Source organism: Euleptes europaea, chromosome 7, assembly GCF_029931775.1.
Source record: "Euleptes europaea isolate rEulEur1 chromosome 7, rEulEur1.hap1, whole genome shotgun sequence".
Lineage (NCBI taxonomy): Eukaryota > Metazoa > Chordata > Lepidosauria > Squamata > Sphaerodactylidae > Euleptes > Euleptes europaea.
In genome coordinates, this window is record NC_079318.1 from 74,926,696 (window position 1) to 74,941,486 (window position 14,791).

At 46.1% G+C, this 14,791-nt stretch overlaps 1 protein-coding gene across 1 annotated transcript in view; it reads left to right on the forward strand.

Annotated features, from left to right (window-relative positions):
- ADCY3 (adenylate cyclase 3) overlaps positions 1 to 11,135 on the forward strand; it is a 96,168-nt gene extending 85,033 nt beyond the window's left edge. Inside the window, exons 13-20 of the mRNA XM_056853626.1 lie at positions 1,525 to 1,787; positions 5,111 to 5,192; positions 7,034 to 7,192; positions 7,704 to 7,850; positions 8,708 to 8,827; positions 9,154 to 9,280; positions 9,855 to 9,979; positions 10,893 to 11,135. Of these exons, the coding sequence (XP_056709604.1) occupies positions 1,525 to 1,787; positions 5,111 to 5,192; positions 7,034 to 7,192; positions 7,704 to 7,850; positions 8,708 to 8,827; positions 9,154 to 9,280; positions 9,855 to 9,979; positions 10,893 to 11,075 (1,206 nt within the window). The 3' untranslated portion in view covers positions 11,076 to 11,135. The remainder of the gene's footprint in view (positions 1 to 1,524; positions 1,788 to 5,110; positions 5,193 to 7,033; positions 7,193 to 7,703; positions 7,851 to 8,707; positions 8,828 to 9,153; positions 9,281 to 9,854; positions 9,980 to 10,892) is intronic.
- Positions 11,136 to 14,791: the final 3,656 nt, after the last annotated feature.

Here is a 14,791-nt window from a genome sequence, read left to right on the forward strand (position 1 = left end):
GAAAATCGGTTGGAAATCTTTACTTCTGCAGAAACAGTGTGGCTTCAACGCAGCTCTTCTGAATCACATGAACACATGGAGCTACCTTATACTGAATCAGACCCTGTCCCTTGGTCCATCAAAGTCAGTATTGTCTACTCTGACCGGCAGCGGCTCTCCAGGGTCTCACGTAGAGGTCTTTTACATCACCTACTTGCCTAGTCCCTTGAACTGGAGATGCCGGGGATTGAACCTAGGACCTTCTGCATGCCAAACAGATGCTCAACCATTGAGCAACAGCCCCCTCCCCAATCAGGCCACACTGTCATACAAGGCTGAATAGGAACAGTGAGGCTGCTTCAGTTGTGCCAAGCTATTCTGAAGGCTCGATCCTGCAGACAGGAGTTGAGGTAGGATTGTTTTGATGAATCAGGAGCATCCTGGGTGTCTTAACGTCTGAGGCTTCTGAGCATGCTGGGAAGAGCTGTTGCCCAGTGGCAGAGGGTGTGCTTTGCATGCTCAAAGTTCTCGGTTCAATCACTGGTACCTCCAGTTACAAAGCCTGCCCAGCTATCCGGAAGCTCTTGGTGAGATCAGAATAGAGAGAGCTGTGTTTGATGGGCTGACTTGGTACAGGTGCCGTCATCTGCTCATGCTTGTGCAGTGTAGGGGCTAGAATGTCAAAATAAGAAGACCTGAGTTCAAATCCCCACTCTTGCAAGGAAGCTCCCTGGGTGACTTCAGCAGTGGCCAGTCTCTGTCATTCAGCTTCACCTATCTCATAGGGTGGTTGTGAGGATAACATGGAGGGGAAATGCATGACCTCCTTGGATGAAGGATGGGATAAAGTGTGAGATGCTGTGTGTGTGGGGGAAACCAGAGGCTATGAACTATGGTACAGAAGCACAAGAACCAACTTGTCACATTGGCAGTCTCTATACATGCACATCCTTCTTTTCCTTTTTAAAATTTGTTTTATATTTTAAGGATACAGAAAAAAGAAAGGAGGGAAAGGGAGAAAATAAAAGGAAACATATTTTATCCTCTGAGCCTTAACATAGTTTGTGTTTAAAAGGGAAAAGGAGAATATTATCAGAAATTCTATTCTTGATCTTTAACCCTAGAACGTCTTAGAGCTCTTTCAATTATCTAGACATACCTACACTTTATATATCACTGCAGATTGTCTACTAAATTGCTTTCTAATATATTAGATTATTTATATGCCATTTGAATGTGTGTGTGTTAAGTGCCGTCAAGTCGCTTCTGACTCATGGCGACCCTATGAATCAAAGTCCTCCAAATTGTCCTGTCTTTGACAGCCTTTGAATAATAATCGTAAAAAGGCTGCCATTTCAACTCGAATTCTTCCATTGGTTTCAAATTAACCAATTGTGTTAATTATAAATGCATATCCTTGATTCAAGTGAGTCTCCTTGCCTCTTCAGAAACGAATGTTTCTCCTCACTTGAAGCAGGAGAGACCGGGCACTCTGCCAGTTAGCTGCAAACGAGCCCGGTCCCATATTCTCTTGTGCCTCCTCAGCTCAGCTGCCAGCAGTATTACTCTGTCCCCAACATGACAACGCCGATGCCGGAGCTGCCTGTGGGGACCTGTGTGGAGAACCCCAAGTACTACAGCTACATCGCCGTTTTGGCGCTCATCGCCACCATTATGCTGGTGCAGGTCAGCCACATGGTCAAGCTCACCCTCATGCTGATAATCACCGGGGCCGTGGGGGTGGTGAACATCTACGCCTGGCGGCACATCTTTGACAAGTACGACGAGCAGAGGTTCCAGGAGAACACGTAAGCACCTTTGGGCCGGGAATGGCACGGGAGAGCCGACAGGGACGCTCTGAGCCCAGAACATGCCTCTACCCCAGGAAAGGGAGACGGCCTCACAGAGCAGCCAGGGCCACCTAGTGTTGATTCCTGGGTCTGGTTATGAATCGGCATGGCCTGTGTCACTTATTAAAATGTGGGTGTTCATTTTTATTCCTTATCCTGGAGAGCCGGTGTGTTGCAGTGGTTAGAATGTGGTTAGAATGTCAGACTAGGTGCAATAGTTAGAATGTTGGAGTAGGATATGGAGTCCCACCTCACAGGGAGGTTGTGAGGATAAAATGAAGGAGAGGAGAACAACGTGAGCCCCTTTGGGTCTCCTTTGGGGAGAAAGGTGGTGGTATAAGGGAAGTGAAGAAATAACAAAAACATTGTCGAAGGCTTTCACGGTCAGAGTTCATTGGTTCTTGTAGGTTATCCGGGCTGTGTAACCGTGGTCTTGGAATTTTCTTTCCTGACGTTTCGCCAGCAACTGTGGCAGGCATCTTCAGAGTAGTAACACTGAAGGACAGTGTCTCTCAGTGTCAAGGGTGTAGGAAGAGTAATATATAGTCAGAAAGGGGTTGGGTTTGAGCTGAGTATTGTCCTGCAAAAGTATTGTCCTGTAAGTATCAAGATAATGTGCTAATGAGGGTATGGTATGTTAATATGGAACCATTGTATCCTGAAGTGATCTGTTAATGTGTGTAATCCAAAACTAATCTGTATGGCTGTTGTTGAATGTTGTCTTTGTCTGGAGGTTTTTCAGGGCAGGAAGCCAAGCCTTATTCATTCTTAAACTCTCCTCTTTTCTGTTAAAGTTGTGCTGATGTTTATGAATTTCAATGGCTTCTCTGTGCAATCTGACAAAATAGTTGGTAGAATTGTCCAGTCTTTCAGTGTCTTGGAATAAGACCCTGTGTCCTGTTTGTGTCAGTCCATGTTCAGCCACTGCTGATTTCTCAGGTTGGCCAAGTTATTTCCTATGGGATCAAGAATTTTATGAACAGATTGATGGAGTAGCTATGGGAAGTCCACTCAGTCCAGTAATAGCAAACTTTTACATGGAATATTTTGAAAAGACAGCATTAGAATCAGCACCTTACAAACCTACAGTCTGGTTCAGGTTCGTAGATGATACATTTACCATTTGGAGCCATGGTGAAGAAAAATTAATGGACTTTCTAAACCATCTTAATAATATCCATCCAAACATTCAGTTTACCATGGAAAAGGAAATTGAGGGTAAACTCCCATTTCTTGATACCCTTGTCATCCGTAAACCAAACCTTCAGTTAGGTCACAAGGTCTACCGGAAACCAACTCACACAGATCGCTACTTACACAAAAACTCCAACCACCACCCCCGACAGAAAAGAGGAATAATCAAAACATTAATGGACCGTGCAAGACGGATCTGTGAACCACAGTTTCTCAAGGAAGAAACTAACCATCTAAATCACGCACTGCTAGCAAACGGCTACTCCAAGAATGAAATCAGAAGGGCCATTGAACCAAACAAAAATCAGAAAACTCAAGAAAAACAGTCTCCCATAGGAAAGGTATTCTTGCCATTTATTAAAGGAGTCACTGATAGGATGGAGAAACTTTTGAAAAAACATAACCTACAAACAGTGTTTAAACCCACCAAGAAAATACAACAAATGCTACGATCAGCAAAAGACAAAAGAGACCCCCTCACCTCTGCAGGAGTATATCGTATACCTTGCAGCTGTGGAGAAGTTTACATCGGGACCACAAAACGCAGCATACAAACAAGGATAAAAGAACATGAAAGATACTGCAGACTTGGCCAACCTGAGAAATCAGCAGTGGCTGAACATGGACTGACACAAACAGGACACAGGGTCTTATTCCAAGACACTGAAAGACTGGACAATTCTACCAACTATTTTGTCAGATTGCACAGAGAAGCCATTGAAATTCATAAACATCAGCACAACTTTAACAGAAAAGAGGAGAGTTTAAGAATGAATAAGGCTTGGCTTCCTGCCCTGAAAAACCTCCAGACAAAGACAACATTCAACAACAGCCATACAGATTAGTTTTGGATTACACACATTAACAGATCACTTCAGGATACAATGGTTCCATATTAACATACCATACCCTCATTAGCACATTATCTTGATACTTACAGGACAATACTTTTGCAGGACAATACTCAGCTCAAACCCAACCCCTTTCTGACTATATATTACTCTTCCTACACCCTTGACACTGAGAGACACTGTCCTTCAGTGTTACTACTCTGAAGATGCCTGCCACAGTTGCTGGCGAAACGTCAGGAAAGAAAATTCCAAGACCACGGTTACACAGCCCGGATAACCTACAAGAACCAATAACAAAAACACTTCATTTTTGAAGTGCCACAGCACTTTATGGAGTACGAGAAGGCCGGTCTCTGCCCTGAGAAGCTTGCAGTCTAAAATTTGACCCAAGGAAGAGAACGCAGGGAAGGGAGGGAGATGGAGGCGAGGAAAGGCTGAGGAAGAATATTAGTTCATTCCAGTTTAAGCTAAAGTTCAGTGGTGAAAAAGGGGCTTGGGTCCTTTTGAGAGAGGTGGGTTTTGAAGGTGGGCCTTGAGAGGTGGCATCAGGCTGGTGTTCTGGGAGGCAGTCCCATGCATAGGGAGGAGTTCTCTGGGGAAGTGGGAGGCCTTCTGGTGTCTGTGGGTGGTGGAGCTGGAGCAGCGGAGGCTGCAGACAAGAGTTACGCTAAAATTCTAAATTTCTGTGAATGCCACCTGAGGGCAGCTTGATGTGCCATGTGTTAGGGTGGGTGTCTAGGTCGGTGCTAAAAGAGCACTCAAAGCCTTCTCTCCCTCCCAGGTGTCTGGATCACTAGAAAAGATCTTATGAGTTCACCCAAGTCACATGGTAGACCATTTTCGAGACTAGAAAAGAGCAAGAGTCCAGTAGCCCCTTAAAGACGAACAAAATTTCTGGCAGGGTGTGAGCTTTCATGAGCCACAGCTCACTTCTTCATGGCTACCCATCGTGATCCATTTTCTAGACTGTAACACTTCAGATTGCAGGTGTGGGATTTTTTTTTTTATGATTCTCCTATGTAAAGAAACCCAGAACTGCCTGCATCTAGAATACCAGCATCTAGAATATGAGCATGCTTTTCCTCTTTGATGTGCTAGTTTCCTACATACAGAGTCATCCCCCAACCCCACAAGCACAGTCGGATATGTGATACCTACAGTTTGGAAGTGGTATATTCCAGGAAGGGCTCTGGCACGTGGTTGGTTCTCTGGCCTTAGTTTTGCATCTCTCTGCAGGTCCACACTGGTTCCATCCAAGTACTCCATGACAGTGATGGTGTTTATCATGATGCTGAGCTTCTATTATTTTTCACGCCACGTAAGTAATCCGCTCTGGTGGCTGTTGGGTTGGTGGTTGCCATCATAAACAGAGATTTGGATCCTGTTGATCTCTTCCACTGATGGAAGTGCTTTCCCACTGCACAAGAAGCCTCCCGCTGAAGAAGGCTCCTTGCCCTGAGTGAAACAGATCCGTGGGATCCAACCCAACAGTTGTTTCTGTCTCTCTGGTCCTCTCTCAGCGAGGAAGCAGCCAAGGGGAAGGAAAGTGGCTTGTGGTGTATTGGTGCCAAGATAGATTTGGAGGGCCCCGTGTCATTATTACTGAATGGTATGAGGTTGGGTTGAAATTGCTAGGGACCAAAAGGACGCAGCACTGTGAATTCGTATTTATATGTTTGCCAGCATGGTGTAGTGGTTAAGAGTGGTGGTTTGGAGCGGTAGAGTCTGATCTAGAGAACTGGGTTTGATTCCCCACTCCTCCACATGAGCGGCGGAGGCTAATATGGTGAACTGGATTTGTTTCCCCACTCCTACACACGAAGCTGGGTCACCTTGGGCTAGCCACAGCTTTCTCAGCCCCACGTACCTCACAGGGTGACTGTTGTGGTGGTGAGAAGGGAAGGTGATTGTAAGCCGGTTTGATTCTCCCTTAAGTGGCAGAGAAAGTCGGCATATAAAAAGCAACTCTTCTTCTTCTTCCTCTTCCTCTTTCTTCTTCCTCTTTCTTCTTCTTCCTCTTTCTTCTTCTTTCTTCTTTCTTCTTCTTCAACTCGCCTTTATCAGTAGGACTTAAGATGGATTACAGAGTCAATACAATCGACGGATGGAGCATTCAGTAAACAATGCAATAGGATTAGGGGCTGTAGAACCAACCAGAAACCTAAAAACAGAACTGAAGCAAAGCATAAGTATTAACATGACACATTAACTGAGGCAAAATTTCATAGCAGGATCCTAGTTTCAACATTAGTGGTTTATACACAGTGGTATAGGCCACTGATCCCTAATAATAATGGTCCTTAATAATTTTTCCAAGTAACTTTGTGAATCATTTAGTACAGTGCAAGTCTACTGCCTGCGTAGAAAAGCCCTCTTGAATAATTCAGTTTTGCATCGTTTGTGGAAAGCCAAGAGAGTGGGGGCCTTCCTGACCTCCTCAGGCAGGCCGTCACACAAGATGGGGGCCACAACGGAGAAGGCACGTGTACGGGCAGTTGTTGATTTTGCCCATTTGCAGGTTGGCACCTGCAGAAGACCCTGCTCTGATGTGCAAAGCTGTCATGGCGGAGCATAGGGTGAGAGGCGGTCTCGCAGATACAAAGGTCCAAGGCCATGAAGGGCTTTGTGATAGGCAATACCATAAACTGTGCCTGGTAACTGATGGGCAGCCATATTCTCTCAGTCCTGTGGAAAGGAACACCAGGGCTAAAGCGACAGACAAAGGAACAGCAGTCCTGCTGGGGATTCTGCACATGGCAAGAAAATGGGACAGGAGCAATTGCCAGGGTGCTTAGAATGTGGGCTAGGATGTGGGAGACCTGGGTTCAAATCTCCACTCTGCCATGAAGCTTTCTGAGTGACCCTGGGCCAGTCACTGACCCTCAGCCTACCCAACTCACAGGGGTTGTTTTGATGATCAGATGGGGAACAGAGATTCATATATACTACCCTGAGCTCCTTGGAATAAAAGGGAGATACAAATGTGATTGATGGGCCTGAGATCTTGGAGAGCAGCTGCCAGCCAGAGTAGGCCAATCTCAGGGCTAGTTGGACTAAGTCTGGGTCCGGCGGTGGCTGTGTGATTGTACTGATGTGCTCTACAGATGTGCAAATGCTGCCTAGAAAGACATTTGTGTCATCATTGTTCTCCCATGGCAGGTGGAGAGATTGGCCAGGACTTTATTCTTGTGGAAGATCGACGTGCATGATCAGAAGGAGCGCGTGTATGAGATGAGGCGTTGGAATGAGGCCCTCGTTGCCAACATGCTGCCAGAGCACGTGGCTCGACATTTCCTTGGCTCCAAGAAACGGGATGAGGTAAACATTGATGGGGTGAAGAGCAGAACTTCCAAACGTGGATCAATACTGAGACGGTTTGCATTAGGGGAAATAGTTGGATGAGAGCTAAATGGAACCTCCATGAGCAGAGGCAGTATATCTCTTACAGAGACAGGTCATCACTACCATGTGACTATCACCTTAACATTCTGCTTGTGATCTTCTCACTTGTGGCTAGCAGCTGTTGGGACACAGAATGCTGGGCTTTTGGTTGGCTGTAAAGGCAATTCTTGTTAGGCAGCTTGAGTTTAAGGAGATAAGCAGGATATAAATATTTTAAATAAATAAAATAAAGAGAGATAATGCAGATGGTCAGGCATATGTCCTCATTTCAGGATCTGGATCTACCTATGGCTGGAAATTGCTGTGAGTGATGCAAAAGTTAGCTTTATAGTTGGACTTCCAGAGAATGAGTCACAACGCCTCTTAAGCGCTACCTCTAAACTGGGGCTGTGGCTCTTTTCTTTTCTCCCTCTTCCCTGCTCCGCAGGAGCTGTACAGCCAGTCTTACGATGAGATTGGTGTCATGTTTGCCTCTCTCCCAAACTTTGCGGACTTCTACACGGAGGAGAGCATCAACAACGGCGGGATCGAGTGCCTGCGCTTCCTCAATGAGATCATCTCGGATTTTGATGCTGTGAGTCCATCCCGTCTGCAGAAGGGGTAGAGTGATCAGTTGGCCCAAAGTCAGCCAAAGCCTTATCCTGGTGACTCTTTTGCACCTTTGTAGAGAGAGTTTTGCAGGGATCACTAATCTTGTTGTGAGGACTCTATGAAAGTTAAGGATTGGGAGCAGAAAGCACTAAAAACAACGCATTTTTTTAGATTTCAGATTTTTCTGCAAAGCTGGAATATTTTTCTGTTTTATAGAATGATCTCTCTTATCTGTTCATGGCTCTAATCTCTGGATGTAAGCATCCACAGATTTGGCCAGCTGGAGAATTAGATATATTGATGCTTTGTTGGAGAAGCAATGGCATGGACGCCTTGAGCTGGGATTCTCTTCCCTTGCCTTGCTATGACACACAAGCTTTTACATAATTCCTCTCCAGCCAGGGAAGGACTACTGCAGCTAAACTGTCTCAAGGTGCTGATGGTATGTCACGTGCTTCCTGGAATAGGGCACATCTGCCCCACTTTTCCACCACAGGAAGGGAATTGTTGGCCAGGGAAGTATGTGGACCGGCCCACAGTGTCCCATGTGTTTCCTTGGCATTTTCAACTGCCTTCTCCATCATATTTACCTAAGAAGAAGACAGCGCTGAATATAATACAATCCCTTCCAAAAGTAGGTTATGTGCATAAAGTTTTATTTACTACTGTACATACCTGTAGATTGTATGTGAATTTAAGCCGGCTGCTTATTTTTCCTGCTGGCACTCCTGGGGGGGAAGAAAGAACTAGCCTTCCTTTTGTGTAGGGAGGGTAATCAACCAGTGGATGCCTACAGTAATGATGGGGCTGGGGTGTCCCTTTGCTTCCTGATGTGCACAGCTCCTGGACGAGCCCCAGTTCCGGTGTATCACCAAGATCAAAACTATTGGCAGCACCTACATGGCAGCTTCCGGAGTGACTCCGGATGTCAATACCAATGGATACAATAATGCAGTTAAGGTAAGGAAGAACTGAGTGACACGGATCTGAGGGGTGGGGGTGCCCAAATGTACCTGTTTATTTCATATGTTTCAAAATGTATTGCTTTTGAATCCCCCCTCCTTTCCATTGTGGAATTCAAGGTAGCAAACGAGGGGTTGCCAGATGGCCTCCTGTCCAGGCACTGAGCAGACCCAGACACGTTTGCTTCAGCAAGGTGGCTATATCATGTGACCTCTGGCTATATCCAGTTGCTGCTGTTTATTCCCCTGCGGCTCAAGCTCGGTGTTTCCCTCTTCGGCGTCTAGCTGTTCTGTTCTCTTCCCCCTCACTCTTGTTGTCCTCAGAAGGAAGATCTTTCTGAAAAAGAGCGCTGGCAGCACTTAGCGGACCTTGCTGACTTTGCCTTAGCCATGAAAGAGACGTTGATGAACATCAACTACCAGTCCTTCAATAACTTCATGCTGCGAATAGGCAAGTCAGACCTGTGGGGGGTGGGGGCGTGCACACACAAGCATGTATGCATGTTGAATTCACGATGAGCTCAAACCACCCCTGAAAGGAAATCAGGGGGAGCTTGTTAAAAGCTTTATGCAGGTGGATAGAGACGTTTTTAATCCCTCTCCCTTTAATTGTAGAAGTTGGAGTCACTCAATGAAATTGATTGGCAGTAAGTTCAGAAAATTGACAAAAATGAAGTGTTTCTGCATGCAGTGCAGAGTTGGTGTATGGAATTCACTGTGATGTAATGTGGTGATGGCCACTGGCTTAAAAAGGAACGAGTTCATGGAGAATGCATCTATGTGCATTTCTTAGCTGTGGAAGCTAAGGAAACTTCCATGTTCCAGAGGCAGTGTACCCCTGCGTATCAGGTGCTGGGGACAAATGCCCTTGGTGGTGGGCTTGTTGAATAGATGGACTTTTGGTCTGACGCAGCTGGGCTTGTCAAGTTCTTAATCACTCCTCCCACCCCAATCTTAAACTAGCCACGATGACAGTATATGTGAGCGCTAAGCCGAAACTTTTTTTTTTTTAATGGCGCCAACAGGCATGAACAAAGGAGCCGTGCTGGCAGGAGTCATCGGTGCCCGCAAGCCTCACTATGACATTTGGGGGAACACAGTGAATGTGGCCAGCCGAATGGAGTCTACAGGAGTCATGGGAAATATACAGGTGGGGTGCACCCTCTCAGCCCCCCCCTGGGGGGGCAGCAAAATAGGTTTCAGTGGATGCAAATGAACAAAAGTGAAAAAGATGTTGGTAGCAGCACATCAGTGCTGAACAGTTGGGAGAGTGGGGTGGGCTGGTGAAGGACATAGTCTCTTCCCTTACCAGGTACCAGCAGGGTAGCTAGGAAACTGTGGCTGCAGGTGGGGAGGGAGGAGATGGAGTTCCTGGCCTAAACAAGAACCACGCCAATCTAGCAACCTTTTTGCAGGTAATTCAGGCCTGGGCGTGACTTGGCCCTTAGCCCGTGGCTATGTGAGTCCTGGCCATAGAACCAGCCCCACCCTGGGACACCCTTGTAGCTTGTCACCTATGTTGTGGGCCTGTTGGGTTGAACATTTTGGGCACTTTCACACATCCTAAATAATGCACTTTCAATGCACTTTGCAGTTGAATTTTACTGTGTTAAACAGCAACATCCACCTGCAAACAATCGTTAAAATGCATTGGAAGTGGATTGAAAGTGCATTATTCAGGATGCCTGAAAGTGCTTTGTAACATTTTTTGGGGGTGTGTATTTCAACTTGAGTCCCCAGCAAGGCAGAAAAGCAGGGGGGAAATATTCTTTAAGACTGTTCGGCATCAGTGGTTTCCATCTATGTTGAAACGTACCTCAGTATTTCCCCACTCTCCATGGGAAAATCATATAAACATAACCAACCAACCCCCTTCCCAAGTTTCATTCCAGGGTTCGGCAAGAGCTTTGTGAGGCCATGGGCCCCTCTGTGAGCCTGCCTATTAGGGAAAGAGATGCTGCCAGGCAGCAGAATGAACTGGAATAAAAAAGGGGGCCACTGGTTAGAAAGCCCCAAGCTTGATTAGTCGTTGCAGCGGTATATCATCTTGCTGCCCCCTGCAGGTGGTGGAAGAGACCCAATCGGTCCTGAAGGAATACTGTTTCCGCTTTGTGCGCCGAGGGCACATCTTCGTTAAGGGCAAAGGAGAACTGCTGACCTACTTCATGAAAGGGCGAGATAAGCAAGGCTCTTTCGTCAATGGCTCCTCCGTGACTTTGCCTCACCAGGTGGTAGACAGCTCGTGACGTCGCTTGGGCTTTCTGCAAGCAGGTTACGAATCGGAGCAGGTACCAAAGTGAGGATGCCCCAAAGGCAAAAATGGTTTTCGGCGCTTGACAACTCCAGGTGGGAGACTGATACAAACACCATGACCACAGACATTTACCTTTCTGAGAAACCCTCAGCCCCTTTTCCTCTCCTCCGAAAGTTTAGTTGTAAGGGGGCTCTCCTCAGCCTTTGCATCTTGGGGTAGCTGTGGGGAAGGGGAACTTGGCAGGAGAGGCCTGTGTTTTGCACGAGGCCAGGGCCTTGCACACGTTTGTATCTGAATGTAGACAGGGGAGGCTGAATCCCCAGTGCAGCATTGCTCAGGTAGGACTGCCTTGCCCGATATCTCCGCTATGCGCCTATCTTTTTAGTCGAAGCGAGAGGCAGGTTGTTGGGGCTTTTAAGCTGTCACAGACCTAACCTTTGCCTAGAGCTTATTGTTGAAATAAATTGCAAACTCAGGGTGGGCATTAACGGCAGGCAGCTGTGGGGGAGAGAAAGCCACACAAGGGCACGCATGGGATTTATTTTTAGTAATTTAGAGTGAGCTCACCTTTGCCACCAAATCACCATAGGTGGAGGGGGGGGGGAAGAGTGCAGTCTCTTTCTTTTGCCTCTAAGATGTCCTATTTCAAATATATAAATATATATAAAAGATACAGATTAACTTTATATTTTTAATCGTGTCTTAATTCCAAAAGCCCGGAGGGGGGGCTCATTCAGAGTGCACTTTGCACCTTCTGCTGCTCTTGCTTGAAAGGAAGAGATTTATAAGGCCTGGTGGAAGACTGTTTTTATTACTGCCTTCATCCAATTGTTACGTTGAATACACACACAAACACAATTGTAATTACTTCTCTAGTTTCTCAAATAGAACCAGTTGGATTTTAAGAAGTTATGCCGTGTCTTCTTGTTCTCTTTGTGGGAAGTGGCTGTGGCGTGTGGCTGAGATGGGGGTGCTTGGTGGGGGTCTTTGGAGCGCGAACAATAGGATCCACGAACGGATTTTACTTGCCCCGGTGCAGCGTCGCTCTCAGCCCCTAGGAATTCCAGCTTTTGTTTAAAGAGGAGCAAGGCTCTGGCACAGTTATCAAAAAGGGAGGTATGCTTTAAAAAAACACCCTTTAATATAAGCCCCATTCACATGTTACAGTGAACATACATGCTACCTGTACACATGTACATCGCTTTACTGACAAGCATTCACTTTACAAATTAAACTGGGGACCAGTACCTGGATACATCTGGGTTTTGAATCACACAGCTGTATGTGCATTGACTATGACATAAAAACTAGTCAATGCCCAGATCAAGAAAAATTAAATGCTCGCATATTGAACGCATGTTCACTGTAACTTGTGAACAGGGCTATAGTAATAGAGGGTAGGGAAAGAAGATTGTTGGGCATTAGTGGACCACGTGGTTGCTGATATTCTAACAGAGCCTTGGAATATGTGAAGCTTGATTTGATCCCACTTGACACTCACCGCAAATGCAGGATTGCCCACCGCAGGTCAGTTATGCTTTAAGATGTTAAGATTTGGGTTACTCCTGGGACACAAGTTGATGGACAACAGCACTATGAGCAGGAATTAACAGCAGTTTGCAACAGCTACTAATAGCAAACAAGTTAACTGCACTGTTCAATAAACCAGGTGTCCCTCCCACTGGGCCCGCCTACTCAATGAATAAGGGCCATTTACTGGGCTCAAATTCAAAAGAACAGGCAAGTATTAAAAATAAAGAGCTCCACGGACCACTGATTGACCTGCCACTGATCACACCCACTGATTGACCTGCCCTTTTTGGTGCCCATGTGCAGGCAACAATGACTATGTAACTACCTCCGCCTGCCCTTCCTAGTGGCATTACCCACTTGAGTGAGCCCAGCTGGTTTGCTGCTGGTGGAGGGGGGAGGGATGGAAGGGGGCAGGCATCCACTCCAGTGCTCTTGCTGTTGCCATCAGCACTGAGCCAGGAGGACCCATGGATGGCAGCCTCAGGAACAGATGCAGGGGCGCTGGTTACACGTCCTCACCCTTGTGTTTCTGCTGCCATGCAGGTCCAGCCCCCAACATGGACTGTTATTGGACCACAGCTGGTCTGAAGCAATGGCTGATATAAAGCAGAATAGTGCAGAGGCATTTTTTCTTAGTAGCAGCGAGCAGCAGTAAGAACAGCTGTAGGTCTGTGGCTACTTGGCTTGTATGAAGGCCCTGCAGCCACCCGCAATACCCTTATAATAAGGCTGTGAGAAAAAGCTCCCTCTCAAGCAGAGTCCATGAAGAACTGGCACTGGTCAAGGGAGGCACTGCTGGGCTAGAGAGACTAAAGGTGACTTCCCAGTCCCAGACTGACTGGGATGTCTCCACTTTGAACAAAGGCATTGCTTTGGCCTGGGCTTTCACGAAATGTACTAAACCAAGTTAAAATAGGGAAATTCTTAAAATGCCGAAAAGGTTACCATCTTATGATCACCTTTGGTCTCAGTTGTCAAGAGGCTCTATGCCCTTCCTCCCAGCAGAAGGAAGTCCTGTTCCTTGGGCTCTTTTTATTTTAATACAAAAATGTAAAAATATTTGTGTAAACCACCCCCTAAGCATTGTCTGCCTAGTAAACATCGTGCTATGATATCACCCCATGGGTCAGTATGAGACCTGGTGCTCGCACAGGGGTCTACCGTCACCTTTTTAAGCCACTCAGTCGTTACAATACAGCAGGACAGACAGCATGGACAGACAGCATAGAGGACAACTCTACCATGGGACTTCTCAACTGAGGTTCTGAAGAAGTGAGCTGTGACTCACAAAAGCTCATACCCTGCCAGGAATTCTGTTAGTCTTTCAGATGCTACTGGACTCTTGCTCTTTTCTACTGCTATAGGTAGACTAACAGCGCTACCCATCGCAATAAATATTGTTATAGTTTCAGAAGGGTGAACCACTACGCAACAATACACAACATCTGAAGAAACAATTGCATTGGCAAAATGATCAGAAATTGTGCAATTAAGGGTAGGAGCAATGAAAAGGCAGACTTCTGAGCTAAACTGCTTACTGTTTGTTAATTTTTAAATAAAATATAGCAATACATACTATAATCAGTGTAAACAGGAACTTCACAATACAAAAAGCTATGGCCTTCTTTCCTGTTTAGTCTTCCTACCCCTGATGTGAACAGTTTATTTTTGACCATATAATTATGATTTACAAATTAAAATATTTGATTTAAAAATGGAAAACAACTGTTTCATAATAAAAGTCCTCTAAAATTGTTTGCCCCACAGTGAAAGCAGCTAAGTCACTAGCTGTCCTTCAGATGGCAAGCCTCCACCCAACCCCAGTTCCTCAGAAAGAAGCCATGCAGGATAACTGCTTGGCGGGATGTCCCAAGTCCCAAAGACTTCCAAGCCACCCCTAGCCATACAGTTGACACACACACACACACACACACACACACACACACACACACACACACACACACACACACAAAACATATCTCAGCAGCAATGCTGGAAGAGCTAACACTCCAGCACTCCCCGCCTAAGACATTTTGATTCTCTTGTGGAAATCTCAGCAAGCAAGAGCTGAAATGTGTGACAGGAAGAGTGCAGGCCCAAATGGGGTTCTTGCAGTAACCAAGAGCAGCTCCCGATGGGAACCGGCTGCTAGACCTTCCCACCCTTATGTGGATG